This window comes from Anolis sagrei, chromosome 12, assembly GCF_037176765.1.
Source record: "Anolis sagrei isolate rAnoSag1 chromosome 12, rAnoSag1.mat, whole genome shotgun sequence".
Lineage (NCBI taxonomy): Eukaryota > Metazoa > Chordata > Lepidosauria > Squamata > Dactyloidae > Anolis > Anolis sagrei.
In genome coordinates, this window is record NC_090032.1 from 422,803 (window position 1) to 447,802 (window position 25,000).

At 50.3% G+C, this 25,000-nt stretch overlaps 2 protein-coding genes across 7 annotated transcripts in view; one reads left to right on the forward strand and one right to left on the reverse strand.

Annotated features, from left to right (window-relative positions):
- The window catches only part of ADAR (adenosine deaminase RNA specific), a 48,554-nt gene extending 39,697 nt beyond the window's left edge, over window positions 1–8,857 (forward strand). For all 6 annotated transcript variants that reach the window (XM_067472277.1, XM_067472279.1, XM_067472278.1 and 3 more), the window contains exons 11-15: window positions 124–257; window positions 1,494–1,676; window positions 3,288–3,400; window positions 3,708–3,835; window positions 5,289–8,857. In XM_067472277.1, the coding sequence (XP_067328378.1) occupies window positions 124–257; window positions 1,494–1,676; window positions 3,288–3,400; window positions 3,708–3,835; window positions 5,289–5,529 (799 nt within the window). In that variant the 3' untranslated portion in view covers window positions 5,530–8,857. The remainder of the gene's footprint in view (window positions 1–123; window positions 258–1,493; window positions 1,677–3,287; window positions 3,401–3,707; window positions 3,836–5,288) is intronic.
- Window positions 8,858–12,056: 3,199 nt separating this feature from the next.
- CHRNB2 (cholinergic receptor nicotinic beta 2 subunit) overlaps window positions 12,057–25,000 on the reverse strand; it is a 20,952-nt gene continuing 8,008 nt past the window's right edge. Inside the window, exons 3-6 of the mRNA XM_060757918.2 lie at window positions 23,889–23,933; window positions 22,300–22,409; window positions 18,878–19,913; window positions 12,057–13,551 (exon numbers count right to left, since the gene is read on the reverse strand). Of these exons, the coding sequence (XP_060613901.2) occupies window positions 13,381–13,551; window positions 18,878–19,913; window positions 22,300–22,409; window positions 23,889–23,933 (1,362 nt within the window). The 3' untranslated portion in view covers window positions 12,057–13,380. The remainder of the gene's footprint in view (window positions 13,552–18,877; window positions 19,914–22,299; window positions 22,410–23,888; window positions 23,934–25,000) is intronic.

Consider the following 25,000-nt stretch of genomic DNA (forward strand, 5'->3'; position numbering starts at 1 on the left):
GAGGCCTCCAAAGTGGTTTTGGGGTGGTTTTGATTGTGTTCTTCCTGCATGGGGGTTGGGCTAGATGGCCTTTGGGGGTCCCGATGGATAATGTTCTCGCCTTGTATGTCTCCCCGGCTGCAGCACGGCTCCGTGTGGGGACGGTGCACTCTTTGACAAGTCGTGCTCCGACCAGGTCAACACGGCCGGAGAGGACCAGCACCAGCCCCTCTTTGAGAACCCCAAGCAGGGCAAGCTGCGCACCAAGGTCGAGAACGGTAGGTCTCCAGGTCCTCCCTCTTTAAAGATTTCAGGAGGGATCCCATCAGGTCCGCTGGATTTGTTATAGTTTTTTTTTGTTGGCCCAGGTCCTCCCACTTTAAAGATTTCAAGAGGGATCTCATCAGGTCCGCTGGATTTGTTATTTTTTTTTGTTGGCCCAGGTCCTTCCTCTTTAAAGATTTCAGGAGGGATCCCATCAGGTCCACTGGATTTGTTTTTTGGTTTTTTGGTTTTTTTGGCCCAGGTCCTCCCTCTTTAAAGATTTCAGCAAGGATCCCATCAGGTCCGCTGGATTTGTTTTTTTTTTTGTTGTTGTTGTTGTTGTTGTTGGCCCAGGTCCTCCCTCTTTAAAGATTTCAGGAGGGATCCCATCAGGTCCGCTCGATTTGTTTTTTTTTTTTGTTGGCCCAGGTCCTCCATCTTTAAAGATTTCAGCAGGGATCCCATCAGGTCTGCTGGATTTGTTTGTTTGTTTGTTTTTTTGTTTTGGCCCAGGACCTCCCTCTTTAAAGATTTCAGGAGGGATCCCATCAGGTCTGCTTGATTTGTTGTTATTATTTTTTGTTGGCCCAGGTCCTCCCTCTTTAAATATTTCAGCAGGGATCCCATCAGGTCCGCTGGATTTGTGTTTTTTTGTTGTTGTTGTTGGCCCAGGTCCTCGCTCTTTAAAGACTTCAGCAGTATTTTATTGTCTTCGTGTGAGTTATACTAACTGTATTGTTTATTTTGCTTATTGTTGTTGTTTTTATTGATGTGTTGTTGGGCTTGGCCTCATGTAAGCCGCTCCGAGTCCTTTGGGGAGATGGTGGCGGGGTATAAATAAAGTATTATTATTATTTATTGTTATTGTTATTGTTTTTGTTGTTTTGTTGTTGTTTACTGATGTGTTGTTGGGCTTGGCCTCATGTAAGCCGCTCCGAGTCCCTTGCAGAGATGGTGGTGTGGTAGAAATAAAGTATTATTATTATTATTATTATTATTATTATTATTATTAAACTACTTTCCAAGTCAGGACCGCACAATTAAACAGGAAGTAACACTTTCAAACCAGGAACAGAAAACAAAATTCACATTTTGTTGGATGATGGTGTTTGCAGCCAGTTTTGGGGGGCTGGCAGTTGCACCCAGTTTTGTGATGAGTCTTGGAAATGTGTGAGAGCATGAAGCCCCCCCCCCCCCTTGGGCAGGGTCCTGTCTCCTAACGCGGGGGTCCGTCTCTTTGTCCGGGTCAGGGGAAGGCACCATCCCGGTGGAGTCCAGCGACATCGTTCCCACCTGGGACGGGATCCAGCACGGGGAGCGCCTGCGCACCATGTCCTGCAGCGACAAGATCCTGCGCTGGAACGTGCTGGGCCTCCAGGGGGCGCTCCTCTCACACTTCCTCCAGCCCGTCTATCTCCGCTCCATCACCCTCGGTAAGCACAACACGCGTGCGTGCGCAGGATGGCATTGCATGTTGGGGGGGGGGGGGAGCCCGTGCCAGGGACTCTGCCCTAGGTGCCGAGGAGCAGCTGCTGCGCTTGGTGCCCGCTTCCGGGCAGGTGGTCCCATCCAGATTTCTCCTTCATGCCTTTGACATTCTTTCGCTCTCAGGACTTGCTTGCCCTTGCCTCCCAGGGGGGACTCCCCCCCCCCCATCCATCTATCCTTTCTTCCTCCCTCCCTTGGCCTTCCTTCCTCTCTTTTTCTTTCTTGTGATGCGGTCTTTCTCTCCCCTCCTGTGTCCCTCTTTCTTTCATCCTTGCTTCCTTCCTTTCTTCCCTCTTCTCGCTCTGTTTTCTCCCTTGCTGACTCTTTCTCCCTCTCTCCCTCTCTTCTCCTTCCTTCTGGTCTTCTTTCTCTCTGATTCCCTCTCTTACTGCCCTTTCTTTCTTTCCTTCCTTCCTTCCTTCCTTCCTTCCTTCCTTCCTTCCTTCCTTCCTTCCCTCCCTCCCTCCCTCCCTCCCTCCCTCCCTCCCTCCCTCCCTCCCTCCCTCCCTCCCTCCTTCCTTCCTTCCTTCCCTCCCTCTCCTCTCCTCTCCTCTCCTCTCCTCTCCTCTCCTCTCCTCTCCTCTCCTCTCCTCTCCTCTCCTCTCCTCTCCTCTCCTCTCCTCTCCTCTCCTCTCCTCTCCTCTTCTCTTCTCTTCTCTTCTCTCTTTGCTTCCTCCCTTCTTCTTTCTCTCTTTGCTTCCTCCCTTCTTCTTTCTCTGTGCATCTCTCTCTTACTGCCCTTTCCTTCTCTTCTCTTCTCTTCTCTTCTCTTCTCTTCTCTTCTCTTCTCTTCTCTTCTCTTCTCTCTTTCTTTCCTTCTATGCTGACTCTTTCTACCTCTGTCGCTCTCTCCTTCGTTCTGCTCTTTCTCCATGTTTCCCTCTCTTACTGCTTCCTTTCTTCTCTCTCAGATTCCTCTCTTGCTGACTCTTTCTCTCTCCCTCTCTTCTCCTTCCTTCTGGTTTCCTTCTTTCTCCATGCTTCCCTCTCTGACTGCCTCCTTGATTGCTTCATTCCTTCCCTTCTTTCCTTCCTTTCTTCTCTCTTCTCTGTCTGTTTCCTCTCTTACTGACTTTTGTAACCTTCCTCTCCCACTCTCTTTCTTAGACTTCCTTCCTGTGTCCCTCTTTCTTTTATTCTTCCCCCCCCTCTCTTACTGTCTCTTTCCTTCCTTTCTTCTCTCTTCTCTGTTTTCTCCTTTGCTGACTCTTCCTCTCTCTCTCTCTTCTTCCTTTTTGTCCCTCTTTTTCTATACTTCCCTCTCTTACTGCCACTTCCTTTTCTCTGTTTCCTCTCGCTGATTTTTCTACCTCCCTCTCCTCCTTCCTTCTGGTCTCCCTCTTCCTCTGTACTTCCCTCACTTACTTCCTCCTTCTTTCCTTCCTTCCTTCTCTCTTCTCTCTCTGTTTCCTCTCTTGCTGATTCTTTCGACCTCCCTCTCCTTCCCTCTCCCTTAGACCTCCTTCCTGTGTCCCTCTTTCTTTCGTTCTCTCCTTCCTTCCTTCCTTCCTTCCTTTTGTGCTCACTTTCTCCCCTTCCTTCCTGTTCCCCTCCAGGCTACCTGTACAGCCAGGGTCACCTGACGCGTGCCATTTGCTGCCGCATGTCCAGAGACGGCGACACATTCCAGGCGGGGCTCCCTGCGCCCTACGTGGTCAATCACCCAGAGGTACCTCTCCGTTTATGCCCTTTCGCCCTTCCTATTTATTGTTCCCTTCCCTTTTTAGTCCCTTCTGCCAGCCCAGTTCCAGCTTTCCAACGCAGTTCCTAAGGCTGATGCTTCTGGAGAGGCACCTCAGTCGTGCAAGACCGTTTCGTTACAGAATTGATAGAACCCTAGAGTTGGAAGGGACTCCCGGGGGCCCCATCCTGGCAACAACACACACACACCCGATCAATGCCCCCTCCCCAGCCTCTGTAGAGTTTTCCCAGTCTCACCGGTTGCCCTTTTTCTTCCCCTTTTGGGGTCCACGCAGGTGGGGCGCGTGAGCGTCTACGATTCGGCCCGGCAGACGGGCAAGACGAAGGAGTCCAGCGTCAACTGGGCTTTGCCGGACGACACCGACGTCGAAGTCCTGGACGGGACGAAAGGCAAAGTGGACGGGTGAGCCCGCATTTCGGCCTCCCCCCCCCCCCCCATATTCTTCTGAATGTTTACTATGGTGCCTGAGAGGGAATTAATGCCCAGATATTATTTTTTAAAAGGGCTAGTTTGTTTATTTATTTATTTGTATATTTGCAGTATTGGTATTCCTCCCTTCTCACTCCGAAGGGGACTCAGGGTGGATCACAGAACATACAAATCCGACAAACCATTCAATGTTGTTGTATACCCTGACAAGACAGGCAGTGGTACATACATAGAGGGATATATAGGCTTTTCCCCCTCCTCAGCATCTTGGAGGCTGTGCCCGGTTCTGACCACAGGGGGGTGCTGTCACCACATCGCCCTGCTGAAGAGCTTTGTTTGTTTCTCCCACTGAGGCCTCTCTCACACTAAGGTGAACTAACACTGAGGCCTTTCTCCCATTGAGGCCTTCTCCCACTGAGGCCTCTCTCACACTAAGGTGAACTAACACTGAGGCCTACCTCACACTGAAGCCTTCCAAATCGCTGGCATTTCCTGATGGGTGCCTTAAATACCTCCCTGCTTTTAAACAGGACCTGTTTGTCTATTTATTTATTTGGAAGTTCCAATGTGGTCTCTTTCTTGGGAGGCTTTTCCTTAAGAGCAAAAGACTATGGTTGCACTATTTACACAAACAAAGTTTCCATAACAAAAATAAAATTCAACCTTCACACTGGAGCTTTGCACAGGAGGCCTTCACATACTGAGGCCTTTCTTCCACTGAAACCTTCTCCCACTGAGACCTCTCTCACACTAAGGTGAACTAACACGGAGGCCTTTCTCCCACTGAGACCTCTCACACTAAGGTGAACTAACACTGAGGCCTTTCTCCCACTGAAGCCTTCTCCCACTGAGACCTCTCTCACACTAAGGTGAACTAACACTGAGGCCTTTCTTCCACTGAAGCCTTCTCCCACTGAGACCTCTCTCGCACTAAGGTGAACTAACACTGAGGCCTTTCTCCCACTGAGACCTCTCACACTAAGGTGAACTAACACTGAGGCCTTTCTCCCACTGAAGCCTTCTCACACTGAGGCCTTCTCTCACACTGAGGACTACCTCCCACTGGGCCTGACTAACACTAAGGGCTTCTAAGCTACAGGCACATCTGCTTATATAGAACTGCAGCTTTTGCTGAGCCATTGCATCCATTTAACCCTTTCAGTGCGAGACTCACATTTTTGTATTTAAAAATACCTAGTTAATTTTTAATATTTCTGACAGGACCCCCTTTTGCCTGAGAGTTAAGCAGTGAGTCAGGGCATGGTCCAGAGAGTGACTCCCAATCTGCCATTAGTAAACACCTTGACTTTAGATTTGGAATAATTAACGGTCAGTTGTTCAGTTTTCCGATATGCTTCTAGGGATCTTCACCCCGCCGCACGGTTTGCTAACGGTGCCTCCGCCCGGGTTCTCTCTCTTCTCTTAGACCAAAGCTGGAGGTCTCCCGGGTCTCCAAGCGGCACCTGTTTGCCCTCTTCCAGTCGCTGTGTGCCAAGGCGGACCGCCAGGACCTGCAGACGCTGTCCTCGTACTCGGAGGCCAAGGAGGCAGCCCAGGCCTACCAGAGTGCCAAGGGGCAGTTCTTTTGGGCCTTGCAGGAGATGGGCTACGGCAGCTGGATTTGCAAGCCCCAGGAGGAAAAGGCCTTTGGCCTGGCCGAAGCCTAGCCGGGATCCCTCCTCCTCCTCCTCCTCCTTTCCCTTCCCTCGCTCCCTCCCTCGGTTTTGGAGGCGGGGGCCAGTATTTTTTTTAATTAATTTGGGCTTTATTTTTTAAAACGGAAGTGGGAATGTTCATTTTACTTCGGGTTATGGAATTGTCTTTTGATTTCCCAGTTTGAACGGATGGCCGGTTTTAATCTCTTGTTGGGAAAGAGGGATGTCTTGCCCTCTTGAGTTTCCCCCTCCCCTTTCAGTAAAGCTGTGACCAGAATGAGAGTGAGAAAGAGGGAGGAACCCATTAGCATCCCTGTCTGTTTACCTATCTCAGGCCTGTGCCAACTTGGGCCCTCCCTCCTTCCAGGTGTTGGACTGCAACTCCCACCATTCCTAACAGCCTCAGGTCTTTTCCTCCTCTCCCCCCCCCCCCCCCCAGCCACTTAAGCTATCTATTGGGACCTGAAAGTACGCATCTCTTAGGTCTATTCTCTCATCTTGTCTATCGGGACCTGAAAGTACGCATCTCTTAGGTCTATTCTCTCATCTTGTCTATCGGGACCTGAAAGTACGCATCTCTTAGATCTATTCTCTCATCTATTGGGACCTGAAAGTACGCATCTCTTAGATCTATTCTCTCAACTTGTCTATCGAGACCTGAAAGTACGCATCTCTTAGGTCTATTATTCTACCATCTTACCTATTGGGACCTGAAGGTAGGCCTCTCTTAGGTCTATCACTGTATCCTCTATCTTAAGTGGCTAAGGGGGGAAAGGAAGGGTTGGGCTGTTAGGAATGGTGGGAGTTGCAGTCCAAAAGATCTGGAAGTGGCAGGGCCCAATTTGGCCCATACTTGATCGATCTGTCTGTCTCGATCCTTCCTTTTTCCTCCCTTTTCCCAATTTCAAGCTCTGAGGGAGACTCCACCAGCCTTCCAGACAGCCCAAATTATACTAGGCCTGAAAAGGGCCCCCAAAGGTCATCTAGACTAGCCTCATTGATAGAGAGAGAGAGAGATACATGCAGAATTGTACATAAGGAGACTCCACCAGGCTCCCACAGCCCATATTATACTAGGCATGAAATGGGCCTTCAAAGACCATCTAGACTACCCTCCAGATAGGTAGATAAATAGGGAGAGAGGGGCAGAATGATACATTGGGAGACTCCACCAGTCTCCCAGATGGCCAATATTATGCTAGGCATGAAAGGGACCCCCAAGGGCCATCTAGACGAGCTTCCAGAGAGAGAGAGATACAGGTAGAATCATACGGAAGGAAGGAGACTCCACCAGCCTCTTACAGCCAATATTATACGAGGCATGGAAGCCCCCCCCCCAGAGGCCATCTAGACTAGCCCCCTTCCAGGTAGAAAATATCGGCTGCCTGTCCTTTTTGCTGCTCGTGCCATCAAGTTGACCAGCTTGAAGGCAACCCTCGGCCTCTTGCTTGGCCTGCCATCGCTGCCTGTCATTGGTGTTCCCGGCCAGGGCCACGTCTGTCCCCGGATTCAGATTGTGAGGCAGAATCGGAACAGAAGTCGGCCCCTGGCAGGCACCAAGGCAAGCGGGGCAGCATTTGCGTGGCCCTCAGAGCCCTCCAGGAAGACCCCGCAGGCCTTCCGAGACTCACCCTTTTAAGAAATGGGCAAGAGAAGCGAGTCCTCGTCTATTTTTCTGCCGTGGCATCCGTTCTGGTTGCCTTTTGGAAGGCGAGACAAAGGGACCCTTGGCCCCAAATGGGCCTTGGGCTCGCTAGAGGTCATCCTGACCGCCCAGGTGGAGGGGCGTCCTTTGATTCGGCCCTCGGTCCTTTGGATGCCAACTCGCATTTACTCTGAGGGCTGGATAGTGGGAGCTGTGGTGGTCAGCACTTGGAAGAGCAACACAAGCTGGGACCCTTCATCTTTGCGTCATGTATGCACGTGAGGTGTCCCCGCATTCAAGTCTTTGCCCGCCTCCGCAGGGTCCCAAAACGGGAAAGGGAAAGGAAAGGAGGCTGTTCCTTTAAATACATTATTTTCTATCCAAGCTCTTGGCTGTTGCTCTCATTTGGGGAGAAGAGCTGTGTGGAATATCTTCAGGCACCTTCCTTCCTTTCTCCCTCCCTTCCCTCCTTTTTTTCCTTCCCTCCTTTCACCCTTCTTTCTTTCTTTCCTCTTTCCTCCCTCCCTTTTTTCTTCTTTCCTTTTTTCCTTCCCTTTTTCCTTCCTTCCTTCCCTCCCTCCTTCCTTTCCTCCTTTCCTCGCTTCTCTATTTTCCTTCCCTCTTTTCCTCCCTTCCCTACCTCCTTTCTTCTCTCCTTTCTCCCTTACTTCTCTCCTCCCTTTCTTCTCTGCCTCTCTTCCTTTTTCCTTTTCTCCTTTTTCCTCCCTCCCTCCCTTCCTTCCCTCCTCCTTCCCTCCCTACTCTATTTTCCTTCCCTCTTTCCTCCCTTCCCTACCTCCTTTCTTCTTTCTCTCCTTTCTCCCTTACTTCTCCCTTTCTTCCCTCCTTCTCTTCCTTTTTCCTTATCTCCTTTTTCCCTTCCCTTTTTCCTCCCTTCCTGCCTTCCTTCCTTCCCTCCCTCCTTCCTTCCTTCCTCTTTTCCTATTTTCCTTTCCTCCCTTCCCTACCTCCTTTCTCCCTTCTCTCCTCTCTTTCCTCCCTCTCCAACCCTTCCCTATCACATTTCTCCCTTCCCTCCTTTCCTTTCCTCTCTCCCTTTCTTCCCTCCCTTCTCACTTCCTCCCTTTCTTTCTTCCCCTCTTTCTTCCCCTCTTTCTTCCCTCCTCCTTCCCTTCCTCCTTTCCTTCCTTTCCTCTCTCTCTCTTTCTCTCTCAAAGTCTGGGTTTTTCTTTGAGTCTTTTCAGCCCAATCGAAGGCTTTTTCCTTTTGTCTTTTCGACCAGCTTCGCCCTCCCCTCCGAAGTGGCATTAAAGTGGAACGTTGGGGGGGGGGGAGTCTCTCTTTATGCAACAAACTCTCTTTTTTCATCCAAAGGCAGACCCTTCTTGTCGCCCCACAAACCCTCCATGTCTCTCCTCCTTTCCTTCCTTCCTCCCTTCGTCGTGTGCCGTCTCTTTAAGTGAAAACCAACCCCACAAACAGATGTAAATTTATTCACGGCAAAACATGCAAACCCCACCCCCTGTTGTCCCCCCCCCCCTTCCCTCGTCATCCAGGTTCTTTCTCTCCCCTTCCTTCCTTCTTTCCTTCCTTTTCTCCTGTTTTCTCCTCTTTTGTGGTCAGTTCTGCTTCTTCCAAGCGACCCTCTAGGTTGACCATCATGAGACAACCAAAGTCATCACATTCCGCCTGAAATAAGAATAGGAATAATAATAAAAAACAACATTTTCTGTATTGGCTTCTCTCTCGTTGTGGTCGTTCTTTGGGAAAGAGGAGGAAGTGGATCTTTCTCGAGGCGCCTGACGTATTTATTTATTTATTTATGCGCAGCCTGAGCTGTCCCTCGCTCGCCACCAGGGGGCGCCTTCCTCGCTCGAGTCCCGTTTCCTTGCAGAATCGGAACAGGCGTTGACTCCCTCCCGGTAGGTGCGTGGCCGAGGGTCACTTCGGGGGGTCGTTTTGCAAGGGGAAACCACATCGATGCTTCGGGAGAGGGTTCTTCTCTCCTTGGATTTGCGTATCCCGGCATTGCAAGCCCTCGTCTCCCGTTTCTGCCGGTTGCAGAAATGTAAACACTCTCGTTCTCCTTTGTTTTGCTCTTTTTGCAAAACCACAATGCAGCCGAACCGGAGTTGCATTTTTAGATGGACGTCGTCTCCCATTTCCGCCAGTTGCAGAAATGTAAACATTCTCATTCTCCACAATGCAGCCAAACATGAATTGCATTTTTAGATGGACATCGTCCCCCATTTCTGCCGGCTGCAGAAATGTAAACATTCTCATTCCCCTTTGTTTTGCTCTTTTTGGCAAAACCACAATGCAGCCAAACCGGAGTTGCATTTTTAGATTCACCATTTCAGGGCGAGGGCAAAGGAGGCATGCGCACAGTCCGAGGGAGGTTTTGGTCTCGGGGTCGCAAAGCCGCTGGTGCTTCTTGTTGAGTCCCTTCAGGGTCGCCAAAAGCGCCTTCGGGACTGTGGAGTTTGTGTTTCACACCTGAACCAGGAAACCCCTCGTTTGAAGGAATGCCCGAGTTGGGAGACGTTCTGTTGGGCCCAGAAATATATTCTTGAGTCACAAAAAGTCAGGGTGTCTGTTGCCTTAGGACGCATCTACGTTGTGGAATGAATCCAGGTTAATTCCATGCGAATTGTAGTTTTTGCAAGGTCTCGAACCTTCTGTGCCAAAGAGCGCAAACTACAACTCTCAGAGTTCCAGAAACCTTCAGGAGTTTTCCAGGCCGTGTTCCGGCGGCATTCCCTCCTGACATTTTGCCTGCATCTGTGTCTAATGGCATCTTCAGAAATTTATGGGAATGAGGCAAGTTGGGTCTACTACAACCATAGTACTTACTTACTTAGATGATTCCTCGTTTTCCGAGGAGGATTGTCTTCCAGTATTCTTGTGGGTCCATATGTGGCTGTGGAGCCCTATTCTTGCTCTGCATCTTCTCCCACAGTGAGGGCATTGGTTTCCAGGTGGAAGGCGGTCTCAGTCGAGGTTGGCTTGACGCGCCTTCCTCTTGGCACGCTTCTCCCTTTCGCCCTCCATTCGTGCCTCTTTGAATTCTACAGCACTGCTGGTCACAGCTGACCTCCAGCAGGAGCACTCAAGGGCCAGGGCTTCCCAGTTCTCAGTGTTTTTAAGGTTGGCTTTGAGCCCATCTTTAAATCCCTCCAGGCAACAACCTGTCAGTACTATGGTTATCTTTTAAAGATGGACAACCATAGTACTGACAGGTTGTTGCCTGGAGGCGCCCTCTGCGGTACTGAATGCATTCGAATGGGTTCCTTCCAAGCTTCCGTGGATCGGTCACCTGGGGGCATAAACTTTTCTGACCCAGGCACTTCCTTGTGGGCTTCCTAACCCATTATTATTATTATTATTATTATTGAATCTGAAGAGTTAGAAGGAACTCCAGGGACCATCTAGTCCAACCCTTCTTTCTGTCAGGCAGGGAAAGCACAATCAAAGCCCTCCCAACAGATGGCCTTCCAGCCTCTGCTTAAAAGCCTCCAAAGAAGGACATCATTGTCGTTAGTGTTCTCATTGATTGTTATTGTTATTATTATTATTATTATTATTATTATTATTATTATTATAGAACCTGAAAAGTTGGAAGGAACTCCAGGGACCATCTAGTCCAACCTCTTTCTTTCTATCAGGCAGGAAAAGCACAATCAAAGCCCTCCTGACAGATGGCCTTCCAGCCTCTGCTTAAAAGCCTCCAAAGAAGGACATCATTGTCGTTAGTGTTCTCATTGATTGTTATTGTTATTATTATTATTATTATTATTATTATTATTATTATTATAGAACCTGAAGAGTTGGAAGGAACTCCAGGGACCATCTAGTCCAACCTCTTTCTTTCTATCAGGCAGGAAAACCACAATCAAAGCCCTCCCGACAGATGGCCATCCAGCCTCTGCTTAAAAGCCTCCAAAGAAGGACATTTATTATTATTATTATTATTATTATTTATTATTATTATTATTATTATTATAGAATCTTCAGAGCTGGAAGGGACTCCAGGGGCCATCCAGTCCACCCCCTTCTACCAGACAGGAAAAGCCCTGCTGATAGATGGCCTTCCAGTCTGTTTAAAAGCGTCCAAGGCCCTTTTGCAAAGAAAGACACCAGCTGAGCCCTCCCGACAGATAGCCATCTATCTTTTTTGCATATAAAAGACTCCACCAGGCTCTAAAGCAGTCTATGGCTGGAAGGGTCCCCCAAGGGCCATCCAGTCCAACTCCCTTCTTTCTACCAGGCAGGAAAAGCCCTCCCGACAGATGGTCATCCAGCCTTAATTAACAACCTCCAGAGAAGGCTCTTCCACCAGGCTCTGAGGCAGAGAGTTCCCCTGTTGAACAGCTCTTACAGTCAGGAAGTTTTCCCTATACTTAAGTGGACTCCCCTTTATGTCTAGCCATTTGTGAAGCTATGGCTCTATTGAGTCGTACCGGCTGTTAGGAATTGTGGGAGTTGAAGTCCAAAACACTTGGAGAGAGGGCCGAAGTTGCCCTGTGTCTGATCAGTATTCTCACACTAGTCTTGGTGGGAAAGTGTTGGCTTCCCACATACACAATCATGGCATGGATCTGTCCATCATTTCCCAACATAACCACCTGCGGAAAGGAACCTATGCACGTATGTATGAGACACTGGAAACATTGGAACCATTGGATCTTTTGGCTCGGAACGGAGGGAGCGGAAACCGTGTTACCTTCCATTCCAAAAGCCGGACTGTTCTCAGCTGGGAAAGCCCTAGACGCATGGCTCTTTTCGGGGATTAGGCATGCTTCTTTTCAAATCTGCCTATGGGGCATTTCGGCGCAAGGACGGAGACCAGATTGGAGTTGGCCCAGATTCCAATTTCCAAGTGCAAATGCTTTGCGACCGCACAACCGAACTCGAGACAAGGAGGGACACTCTGCCTAGGTGACCTATCTTTATTGGGTTTTGCAGTGCTGCGAGGGCAAAGGAGGCACGCGCACAGTCCGAGGGGGGGTTTGGTCTCTGAGTCGCAAAGCCGCTGGTGCTTGTTGTCGAGTCCCATCGGGGTCGCCAAAAGTGGATCGAGAAGGCGAGAACAACGCCGCCACCACCTTCGGGATCGTTTTGGACTCTGGTTCCCAGCAAACAATGCTGGGAAGTGCAGTCCAAGACCGCCAGAATGTCCAGTCGCTGTTTGATGCCATGGCTGCCCTATGGAATGCCTCTCCCAGCCTCCTTTGCCAATAACAAGGAGCTTCGTGATTTGCAATGGGGAGCAGGCAAAATGGCGACAGTGCACCCCAAATACAGATTCTGCACCCCACGATGTTTCCTTCTGTCCCCCACATTGGCCTTTGCATTTTCCTTGGGACGCTTCAGCAGCCCCAACAGAGCATTTCTAAAATGCCCAAGGTATTCCTAGCCATAATCGCGCAAACCGACAATTCGCAAAATATACGATCCCGTGCTTTCCTTTCCCATTTCTGGCCAGGTAACTTCTTCCCACCAAGTACGAGGCCTGCATTTTGAGCATTGCAATGCTCAAAATCGGGGGGGAACCGAAGGAAAGTCTGGAATCTCGAAACTTACGAGCCGTTCTGCGAATTCCCTCCCTCGATAGCTACTCCCACCCTATTTGCCAGCATCGTACATACTATTCGGGAAGTTAAAAGGAGACGAGTGGCTAGACTATGCGGAGTTACGAGTAACAGCAAAATGCGCCTCGGTGCGCTCTTCCAGCTCCCTTGAGGATGCAGAGGTGTACGGGGGGAGGACGTCGATACATAGATATGGATATATAATCCTACGTGATTGTTTTTCCCTGAGTTGGGAGCTGGTACCCCATCGCTGGAGGAGGAAAGAAGGGAGGAAGGGAGGAAAGGAGAGCTGGGAGAGCCCCTTCCCCAAAAGGCAGCCCCTTTCCTCCCCGTTTGTTGGGGTGCAAAGCGTCCGGTGAGTGTTCCCACACCATCGCACCCAAAGGAGTCCATTCAACCCGAGAGTCGAACCAAGGCCAGCATGCACAGCTCTACCTTCCCAATGAGAACGGGCCTCCCCTTGCGCAAAACGCCACTCTCCTTTCCAAAAAAAGGATGCGCCCGGTCCTTGTTTCCACATGTTCCCATTGGTTGGTTCCCCCTTCTCTGTAGCAAGGGTCTCTCCGTCCCAAAACTTGGGTTTGTGGGGTCTTGTTTGGTCCCTCTCCCCCGCCTCTCTTTATGTCTCTCCATCCGTTTTGTGGCTCTCTCTCTCTCGCTCTGCTGCTATTTGGACCCCGGCGCTCCTTGGTGGATCTGCAGGAGGGAGTTGGTGGCATAGTTTTGGAAGAGCGGCTGCAGGAACATGCCGATGGTGCCGAAGACGCAGACAAAGACGAAGATCCAGAGGAAGAGGCGGTCGATCACCATGGCCACGTACTTCCAGTCCTCGCTCACCTGGAAAACAAGCGAAGTGAGACATTGGCACGGGGTTGCTCAGCTAGATCTCCCCCCTCAAGCGACTATCCCATCTCCAGAAGGCCCGAGAATGAGCTATCCAGAGCATCCCTTATCTAGAATGCATGGATTAGAACACTTCAGGTGTTTTCGACTCCCAACTCCGACAGTTCCTAACAGCCTATCATTAAACATCCAATGAATGTTATCAAATGCTTTCTCTGCATCTAAGAACGTCAGTGCTCCTTGCTGGTCTTACATACATACACTAGCCGTCCCCTGCCACACATTGCTGCGGCTCAGTATGTGTATTCGTGTTTTGTGTGTGTATATGTATGTGGACATATGTGGTTTTGTGTATGTGTTGTAATGTATTTTTCATTTTTTGGCTTTTTATGTCCCTTCTGCTGTGTTTTTCAGTGTTTTTAGGAGTGATGGTCACTCATTGGCCTGAGAGGTGTCTTGTGTCCACATTTGGTGTCAATTCGTCCAGTGGTTTTTGAGTTATGTTAATCCCACAAACGAACATTACACACACACATACATACTAGAACTCCCAAATGACAAAATCAATTTTTTTTTGAGTGAAGGACATACATTGGGTATTATGCCTGTTTGGAATCGTCATTCTTCTGCGTGGTACTGTGAAATCCACACCTGTGGTATTTCCCTGCGTCCACGCAGCTGACTCGGATCTTTCTTGAAAGCTTTTCCTAATTAGGGACTCCAGCCCCGCCCATCTACTCCTAATAAAGCCAGGCAGCGGGGCTTGGAGCCTTAATTCCTTTTGTCCGCGAAAGCAGCAACAACTCGGTGTTCTCTCCTAAAAACAACTATTGGTTTGACTCAAGGACTCCAGTTTGACTACTCTAACAGACAGCAATTCCAACTTGTGTTCTGGGACCTTTGTTTATCCTATTCAAGCAACCAGAAGCAACATTTGTCTAGCATTTACCCCAGGAGTGCCGGTTAACTGAGAGCCTCCTACAATCCTATGTACGACGGTGTAGCGGCCTGGTGTCCCTTGCTTTTGGGGTCTGTTTGCAAGGTCGGGGTGCGGCATCAGTGAGGGTTAATGCGCTTTTGGGGGTGAAGCGGAGCGACAGAAGGCTGCGGTCCTTTTGCCGGAGACGGTCGGCCTCGCAGGCGCGGCGCTGCCAGACCCCATCTCGTCACGGCCGCGTCCTCCTCCTCCGCCAAGGTCGCCTTGCCCCACTTTAGGCGCCCGCGTGGACTTCAGTGCGCCTCCCCCCCCCCCCAAACAGGCCTCCCTTTTGGACCATTCGCATGCAATTTTTAGCATGTGGCTTCATGTCTGCGAGTGAGCCGTGCGCATTGCTCTGGAGGGGAAAAGGGATGACGCGCATCTGGAGCCGGAGAGGCAGGCAAACAGGCACTCCGCATGGCCCTCCGTGGCTCGGGGCTGGTGGCAGATTGCGCAAAGGCAGCCTTGGGATTTCGCATTCGGGAACACTTGCATATATGCATATACATGCGCATATAATAAGGCATCTTGAGCATCCCTTCCCTAGACTGCTTGGATCAGAAGCTTTGGGATTTCGGATTTAGCAATACTTCCACATACACATGCATGTATATGTGTGTCCAGGTTCTGACAATGTGTGTGTGTTTGTGTCTGTGTGAGAGAGAGAGCTCTTGAGGATCCCATATCTATATTGCTTGGACCAACAAGGCTCCATGTGTATGGAAACATGGGATCTGTAGTTCTGCAAGGCCTTTAGCTTTCTCTTGGACTGGATGCAGTTTGACAGCACTTGAAATGCCCAGGCTCCATGCTATGGGCTCCTGGGAGTTGTAGTTTGGCAGAGAAGACTAAAAGTCTTGTTGACTGCAACTCCCAGGGTGGTTCAAGGGGGGAAACTACAACTCCCAGGATGGAACCAGGGCAGTTCTAATGGGAATACTACAACTCCCAGGAGTCCACAGCACAGAGGCAGAACAGTTCCAGGGGAAACTACAACTCCAGGCACAAAGCCAAGACAATCCAAGGGGGAAACTACAATTTCCAGGATAGAGCCAGGGCAGTTCTAATAGAAATACTACAACTCCCAGCATGGAGACAGGGTAGTTCAGGGGGAACTACAACTCCTCTCAGGAAGACAGGGCAGTTCAAGTTGGAATACTACAACTCGCAAGAGTGCACAGCACGGAGCCAGGACAGTTCAAGTGGGAAACTACAACTCCCAGGAGCCCACAGCATGGAACCAGGACAGTTCCAGCACGGAGCCAGGATAGTTCCAAGGGGAAACTACAACTCCCAGGAGCACACACCATGGAGCCAGGACAGCTCCAGAGGGAAACTACAACTCCCGGGAGTACACAGCATGGAGCCAGGATAGTTCCAGGGGAAAACTACAACTCCCAGGAGCCCACAGCATGGAAAGAGGACAGTTCCAGGGGAAAACTACAACTCCCAGGAGCACATAGCATGGAGCCAAGATAGTTCCAGGGGGAAACTACAACTCCCAGGAGCCCACAGCATGGAGCCAGGACAGTTCCAGGGGAAAACTACAACTCCCAGGAGCCCACAGCATGGAGCCAGGATAGCTCCAGGGGGAAATTAGAACTCCCAGGGCGGTTCCAGGGGGAAACTACAACTCTCAGGAGACCACACCGTGGAGCCAGGACAGTTCCAGGGGAAAACTATAACTCCCAGAATGGAGCCAGGGCAGTTGAAGGGGGGGGGGGTCAAATCGTATGCAATTGAGAGAGCGTCAATGCAGCCCAGACATCAATGCTTGCGCTTCTGACCAAGCCCAGGGGACTGAGGACCACCAAAGGAGCCCACCGGTGTGGCCGGGAAGAGCCGCCATCCCCGTGTGGCTTGACCCAAGAAGGCAGACCCTTCCCTTGCACCGCCCGAGGCCGCAGCATCGCTCCTCCGCATCCCATGCTCCTTGTTGCTATGGCGACGGCTGGGAAGTTGGCACCTCGTGGCCCCCGAGGGGCGCGCATGGAGCATCTCCAGCAAGCGTCTGGCACTGCTGCTGCATTGAGCGCCATATGTGTGGCTGGAGATGCTCCATGCGCCCCTCAGGGGTGCCAGAATGTTCCAGTCGCAGAGTCCAAATGGGGACGAGTGTGGACATGTGGTGCAACGGGGCTTTGGGGTGCCTTCCCGTACCCTAACATCGGTGCCACCGAACGCCAGCCCTGTTTCCCCGCTCCCTTTGGCGTCCCCCCCCCCCTTTTGTCTCGTCTCTCGGATGAATATTTCATGCGCTTTCTGCCTCCTCCGCACCCAGCCAAGCAGAAGGGAAATATTGATTCCGGAGAAAGAGAGAAAGGAGGAGGAGGAGGAGGGTCAGGAAAGGACAGCGGGCTCTGACTCACGGCTTTGGAGCGGAAGGAAGGGAGGAAGGAAGGAAAGACGGGCCAAAGTCGCGGTCCCCCCCCCCCCCCCCCGGTCTCGTAAGTTCTGGAAATGCCGATCCATTGCAAAGCAACCCCAAGCTTCTCCGTCTCCTGTGACTGCCACAGAAGGCGAAATGTGCTTCCCAAGCTCTGAGGAAAGCCACAGATTTGCCAAAAGGACTCCAAAGGTCATCCAGACCGAGAAATTGGGAGTTCGGTTTTGGAGGTGTTCTGTGGTTGGACATGGCCAAAAGCATAGGCCAGGCATGGGCAAATGTGGGCCCTCCGGGTGTTTTGGACTTCAATGCCCACAATTCCTAGCAGCAGGTGGCCCATCCCTGGTGTCAATGCTTAAGATGTCATATCTATCTACCTGAAGGTACACCTCTATTAGGTCCATCACCCTAGCATCTATCTATCAGTTGGGACCTGAAGGTAGGCCTCTTGGGTCCATCACTCTAGCATCTATCTATCAGGACATGAAGGTAAACCTCTCTTAGGTCTATCACTGGACCTCAAGGCACTGGACCTCTCTTAAGTCTATCACTAGACCTGAAGGTAGGCCTTTCTTAGGTCCATCACTCTAGCGTCTATCTATCAGGACCTCAAAGCACACCTCTCTTAGGTCTATTACTGGACCTGAAGGTAGGTCTCTCTTAGGTCCATCACTCTAGCGTCTATCTATCGGGACCTGAAGGTACGCCTCTCTTAGGTCTATCACTGGACCTGAAGGTAGGCCTCTCTTAAGTCTACCACTGGACCTGAAGGTAGGCTTCTCTTAGGTCCATCACTCTAGCGTCTATCTATCGGGACCTGAAGGTAAGCCTCTCTTAGGTCTATCACTGGACCTGAAGGTAGGCTTCTCTTAGGTCCATCACTCTAGCATCTATCGAGACCTGAAGGTACGCCTCTCTTAGGTCTATCACTGGACTTGAAGGTAGGCCTCCCTTAGGTCCATCACTCTAGCATCTATCTATCAGTTGAGATCTGAAGGTAGACTTCTCTTAGGTCCATCACTGTAGCATCTATCTATCAGGACCTGAAGGTACGCCTCTCTTAAGTCTATCACTGGACCTGAAGGTAGGCCTCCCTTAGGTCTATCATCTATTGGGACCTGAAGGTAGCCCTCTGTTAGGTCCATCACTCTCCTATCTATCTATCTATCTATCTATCTATCTATCTAGCATCTATCTATAGAGACCTGCAGGTAGACCTCTCTTAGGTCTATCACTCTATCATCTAATTTATTGGGACCTGAAGTATGGCCTCTCTTAGGTCCATCATTCTAACATCTATCTATAGGAGTGGTTCTCAACCTGTGGGTCCCCAGGTGTTTTGGCCTACAACTCCCAGAAATCCCGGCTAGTTTACCAGCTGTTAGGATTTCTGGAAGTTGAAGGCCAAAACATCTGGAGACCCACAGGTTGAGAACCACTGATCTATCGAGACCTGAAGGTAGGCCTCTCTTAGGTCCATCACTCTCTTATCTATCTATCCATTGGGACCTGAAGGTAGGCCTCTCTTAGGTCCATCACTCTAGCATCTATCTATTGGGACCTGAAGTTAGCCCTCTGTTAGGTCCATCACTCTCCTATCTATCTATCTATCTATCTATCTATCTATTGGGACCTGAAGGTAGACCTCTCTTAGGTCCATCACTCTAGCATCTATTGGGACCTGAAGGTAGACCTCTCTTAGGTCTATCATTCTATCATCTATCTATCTATTGGGACCTGAAGGTAGGCCTCTCTTAGGTCCATCACTCTAGCATCTAACTTAAGCGACTGAGGGGGGAAAGGAAGGGACCTTAGGCTGTTAGGAATTGTGGAATTCCAAAACACCTGGAGGGAGGCTCCAAGTTGGTCCATGCCTGCATTAGACAATACCCCATCATCATCATCATCATCCCCATAATAGCCCAAGGAAGGCCCCTCTTCAGGGGGACACTCACGCTCTGGTCGTCGTCCTCACTCTTCATGTGGTCGGCGATGAAGCGGACTCCGTCCACCGCCTCCTCCAGGCCGCAGCTGCAGTGACCGGGCGGCTGTCCCGTCGTCGCCGCTGCCTGCCGCTCCCGGTACCCGTTGACCCCTTCGGAAGCCTCCGTGAAGGGCCTCCCTGCAGCTGAGCCTCCACCACTGTTGCCCCCTCCTCCTCCTCCTGCGAACTTCTTGGTGGCGGAAGGGTTGACGTAGCAGGTGCAGGAGCGGGCCCCATCACGTAGGAAGAAGTTCCCGGCCGCCCGCTCCTGTCCCTGGCGCTTCTGGCGCAGGCGCTGGCGGGCACAGTTCTGCCGCGGCTGCTTCATGAAGAGCAGGGTGGGCAGCTTGTCCAGGAAGACCACCTTGACCCAGGGCGGCATGGTGTGGGTGGTGGGCGAGCGGTGGTGGACGTTGAGCACGCAGACGCTGGTGACGATGGAGAAGGTGACCAGCACCATGGTGAACATCAGGTACTTGCCCACCAGCGGCACGTCCAGCGAGGTGGGCGGCACAATCTTGGAGATGAGCAGCAGGAAGACGGTCAGGGCCAGCAGCACCGAGATGCAGAGGGTCATCTTCTCTCCACAGTCGGAGGGCAGGTAGAAGACCAGGATGGCCAGCGAGGTGATGAGGATGCAGGGGATGATGAGGTTGATGGTGTAGAAGAGCGGCTTGCGGCGGATGATGAAGTCGTAGGTGATGTCCACGTAAGTGGAGTCATTGGGGTTCTCGTTGCGCCGGCCCGGTAGAGCGATGATGTCCCACTCGCCGCTGGGGGTGAAGTCGTCCAGGCTGGCCACCTCGCTCTTCAGCACCAGGTCGATCTCCGTCCGGTCGTAGGTCCAGGAGCGGAACTTCATGGTGCAGTTCTGCTGGTCGAAGGGGAAGTGCTTGACCTCGATCTTGCAGGCGCTCTTGTAGATGGCCGGTGGGAGCCAGAAGATGCTGCCGTCGAAGGAGACCACCGCATTGGAGTAGAAGGACACCTCGTACATCCCGTCCGCACTGCCAGCAATGAGAGACAAGAGAAAGGGTGAACCCGTGAGCCCTGAGAGCAAAGGGTCCTGGAGAGGGTCATCCCATGGGACCTTCTACCATGGAACCTTATAGAGAGGGTCAACCTATGGCACCTTATAGCAAAGTCTTCCAGACTGGGTTAACCTGTGAGATCTTATATCCAAGTCTACTGGACAGACTTGTAGGACTTTATGTTGAACTCTCCTAGATATGGTTAACCTGTGAGACCTTATATCCAAGTCTTCCAGATATGGTTAACCTGTTGGACCTTTAACCAAAGGCTTCCAGATAGAGTTAACCTGTGGGACCTTACTCTTCTAGATAGGGTTAACTTCTAGGACCTTATATTGACCTCGTCTAGATATGGTCAACCTGTGGAACCTTCTATCAAAGTCTTCCAAGTAGAGTAAACTTGGACTTTGTATCCAAGTCTTCGACTAGGATCAACCTGTGAGATCATATATGCAGGTCTTCCATCCAAGTCCTCTGGATAAGGTTAACCTACGAGATCTTATATCCAAGTCTTCTAGATGTGGGACTTTTTATATCAAAGTATTCTAGGTAGAGTTAATCTGTGAGATGTTATATCCAAATCTTCCAAATCTATAGGAACTTGTAGGACCTTATATTGGACTCTTCTAGATATGGTCAACCTATGGGACCTTCTCTCAACGTCTTCCAGATAGGACCTTATATGGTTGTCTTCTAGTTAGGGTGAACCTATGGGATCTTACCTCAAAGTATTCCAGATAGAGTCAACCCATGAGACCTTATAACCAAGTCTCCTAGATAGAGTTAACTTGTAGGACCTTATGTCAAACTCGTCTAGATATAGTTATATCCAAGTCTTCTAGATATGGGCCCTTACATTGAAATGGTCTAGACAGGGTTAACTTGTAGGACCTTTCATCCAAATCTTCTCAAACTTGTATCGAAGTGGCCTGCATAAGGTTAACCTGTAGACTCTTACACTGAAGTCTTCTAGATACGTGGTCAAAAAGAGAAAAGGTGAAGGGCGGAAAGAGAAAGAAGGTGACAAAGAGCGAAAGCAAAAAAGAAGAAATGGGGTGGAAGGGCGACAAACGGAGGGTGGAAAGAGCAAGAGGGGAGAGGATTTGTTTGTCCTATATGTGAAAGACCTGTGGCCTAAGCACTGAATAAACCACTACTAGTAGTAATAGTAGTAGTAGTAGTAGTGGTGGTTTAATGCCTTTCGCCCTCTTCTTCACCTGCCTTTTGTGATACCATTGCACTACTACTAGTACTGCTACTAGTAGAAAGGTTGAGAACCACTGCTCTAACGCCTTTCGCCCTCTTCTTCACCTGCCTTTTGTGATACCATTGCACTACTACTAGTACTGCTACTAGTAGAAAGGTTGAGAACCACTGCTCTAACGCCTTTTGCCCTCTTCTTCACCTGCCTTTTGTGATACCATTGCACTACTACTAGTACTACTACTAGTAGAAAGGTTGAGAACCACTGCTCTAACGCCTTTCGCCCTCTTCTTCACCTGCCTTTTGTGATACCATTGCACTACTACTAGTACTACTACTAGTAGAAAGGTTGAGAACCACTGCTCTAACGCCTTTCGCCCTCTTCTTCACCTGCCTTTTGTGATACCATTGCACTACTACTAGTACTACTAGTAGTAGAAAGGTTGAGAACCATTGCTCTAACGCCTTTCGCCCTCTTCTTCACCTGCCTTTTGTGATACCATTGCACTACTAGTAGTACTACTAGTAGTAGAAAGGTTGAGAACCACTGCTCTAACGCCTTTCGCCCTCTTCTTCACCTGCCTTTTGTGATACCATTGCACTACTACTAGTACTACTACTAGTAGAAAGGTTGAGAACCACTGTTCTAACGCCTTTCGCCCTCTTCTTCACCTGCCTTTTGTGATACCATTGCATTACTACTAGTACTACTACTAGTAGTAGTGCAGTGGTATCACAAAAGGCAGGTGAAGAAGAGGGCGAAAGGCGTTAGAGCAGTGGTTCTCAACCTTTCTAACACCGGGACCCCTAAATATGGTTCCTCGTGTTGTGGTGACCCCCAACCATAAAATTATTTTCATTGCTCCTTTATAACTGTAATTTTGCTACTGCTACAAATCGTAATATAAATACAAGTCGTAATGTAAACACCCCTCCGAAATGGCCAGGCGACCCCCCTGGGGGTTGCGACCCCCAGGTTGAGAACCGCTGCGTTAGAGCGAGGGAGAGAAAGGGCAGGAAGGAAAGAAGGAAAGAAGGCAGGTGGAGGGAAGGAGGGTAGCGCTCTCTCTCTCTCTCTCTCTCTCTCTCTCTCCGTCCATCTGTCTCGGCCGGACGGATCCGGTCTCCAGGGAAGGCGGGCTGGACCTGCGTCACTCACTTGTTGTAGAGCACCACGTCCGGGAGCCAGATGTGCTTGGAGGGCAGGCGCACCTTCTTCATGTCGTCAAAGTCTTCGGGGTCCCAGGTCAGGCGGTAGTCCTCCCACTCCTGGCAAAAGGGCACAAGGTCAGGGCAGGGTCACGGGGGGGCAGGGGGGCACGACCCCTGGCAGCCCCCAGCCCCTCCCTTGCACTACAACTCCCACCCAGCCTCAAGACCACTTTCTCAAACATTAAGGAGAGCCGGCGTATTGGAAGGACTGTCTCAGCGAGTCCCAAGGACAGTGCAAACTGTCCCTGAGTTACAAACACCCGACTTACAAACAGACGACTCCTAGTTAAGAACGGGGCTGAGACAACAGGGAGTGAGAGGCATATTGTTGTTGTTGTTGTTGTTATACAGTAGTATATATTATTACTTCCATTATGTTATGATTTATAAACATCTGACTTACGGACATCCTAGTCAAGAATGGGACTGGACTGGATGGCCTTTGGGGGTCCCTTCCAAATCTATGATATTATATCTATCCTATGTATGGACAGATATATACAGGTTGTCCCTGAGTTACAGACGTCCAACTTACAACTCCCAGTTAAGGACGGGGCTGAGACAACAGGAAGTGACCTCTCACGTTGCAAGCTGAAGGTCAAGTAGGAATGACCTCTAGGGACTCCCTTTGAGCTGGAGGTCAGTACCAATGACCACTAGGGACCCCTCCTGAACTGAGGGTCTGTATAGATGACCTCTGGGGACCCCTTTTGAGCTGGAGGTCAATATCAATGATTAAGGCCCCCTCCTGAGCTGGGGGTCGGTCTAGACAACCTCTGGGGGACCCCTTTTGAGCTGGAGGTCAGTATCAATGACCACTAAGGCCCCCTCCTGAGCTGGGGGTCAGTCTAAATGACCTCTAGGGATCCCTTTGAGCTGGAGGTCAGTATCAATGCCCACTAAGGCCCCCTCCTGAGCTGGGGGTCAGTCTAGATAACCTCTGGGAACCCCCTTTCAGGTGAAGGTCAGTATCAATTACCAGTAAGGATCTCTCTTGAAGTGGGGATCAGTCTAGATGATCTCCAGGGACCCCTTTAGAGCTGGAGGTTGGTATCAATGACCACTAAGGCCCCCTCCTAAGCTGGGGGTCAGTCTAGATGACCTCTAGGGTCCCCTTTTGAGCTGGAGGTCAGTATCAATGGCCACTAAGGCCCCCTCCTGAGCTGGGCGTCTGTATAGATGACCTCTAGGGACCCCTTTTGAGCTGAACATCAGTATCAATGACCAGTAAGGACCCCTCCTGAGCTGGAGGCCAGTCTAGATGACTTCCAGGGACCCCTTTTGAGCTGGAGGTCAGTATCAATTACTAAGACCCCCCTCCTGAGCTGGGGGTCAGTCTAGATGACCTCTAGGGCCACCTTTTTCTCTCCCGTGCTCCTGAGACGGCTGCGTTGCTGTCTTTCGTGCCACGGCCATCCATAGAAGTCTCAGGAGGAGGGAAAGGCATTGGAAGAGGGATTGGGATTCATATCATTTTTGAACCAAGGTCCAGGTGTTGTGGGGGAGGGGCTCTAGAGAGTGGAGGCGGGGCCTCACCTGCGTCAGCCAGACGTTGGTGGTCATGATCTGTTCCCGTTCGTGCTGCAATAGAAGCAAAAGGGGAAAGGCATCAGCATCATCATCATCAGGGTCACTAATGCACTAAAGGGGGGCCAGAATCACCGGCCTCTCTGGCTTCCACCCCGCGGTTGCACCATCATTTATTCATGAGCGTGTGGGGCTGCCTTTCGAACATGGAAAGTGGTGGGTTCCGCCTGAAAGCCCAGCAAGGTCCAGAAAGGAAACATCTAGACCACGAAAGAATGCAATCGTGCAAATCGAGGGAGGGAGGGAGGGGGAGAAATACAATCGTGCAAATCTGGGGAAAATACAATTGTGTAAATCTGGGGAAGAATCAAATTGTGCAAATCTGGGGAAGAATCCAATCGTGCAAATCTGGGGAGAATACAATCGTGCAAATCCGGGGAAGAATCCAATAGTGCAAATCTGAGGAGGATACAATTGTGCAAGCCTGGGGAGGATACAATTGTGCAAACCTGCGGAGGATACAATTGTGCAAATCTGGGGAAGAATCCAGTTGTGCAAATCCGAGAGGAATACAATCGTGCAAATGTGGGGAATAATCCAATAGTGCAAGCCTGGGGAGGATACAATTGTGCAAATCTGGGGAAAATACAATTGCACAAATCTGGAGAAAATACAATTGTGCAAATCTGGGGAAAAATAATTGCACAAATCTGGGGAAAATACAATTGCGCAAATCTGGGGAAAAAATAATTGTGCAAATCTGGGGAGAATCCAATTGTGCAAGTCTGGGGAGGATACAATTCCACAAATCTGGAGAAAATATAATCGTGCAAATCTGGGGCGAATACAATTGTGCAAATCCGGGGAAGAATACAGTTGTGCAAATCTGGAGAGAATACAATTGGGCAAATCTGGAGAAAATATAATCGTGCAAACCTGGGAAGGATACCAATGTGCAAACCTGGGGATAATACAATTGTGCAAATCCAGGGAAGAATCCAATTGTGCAAACCTGGGGAGAATATAATTGTGCGAATCCAACCGTACCAATCTGGGTTTATTTGGAAAGGCCACTCCTTTGGAAGGAGGCTGCCCACAAATTGTTGTCCAAGCGGCCGCAG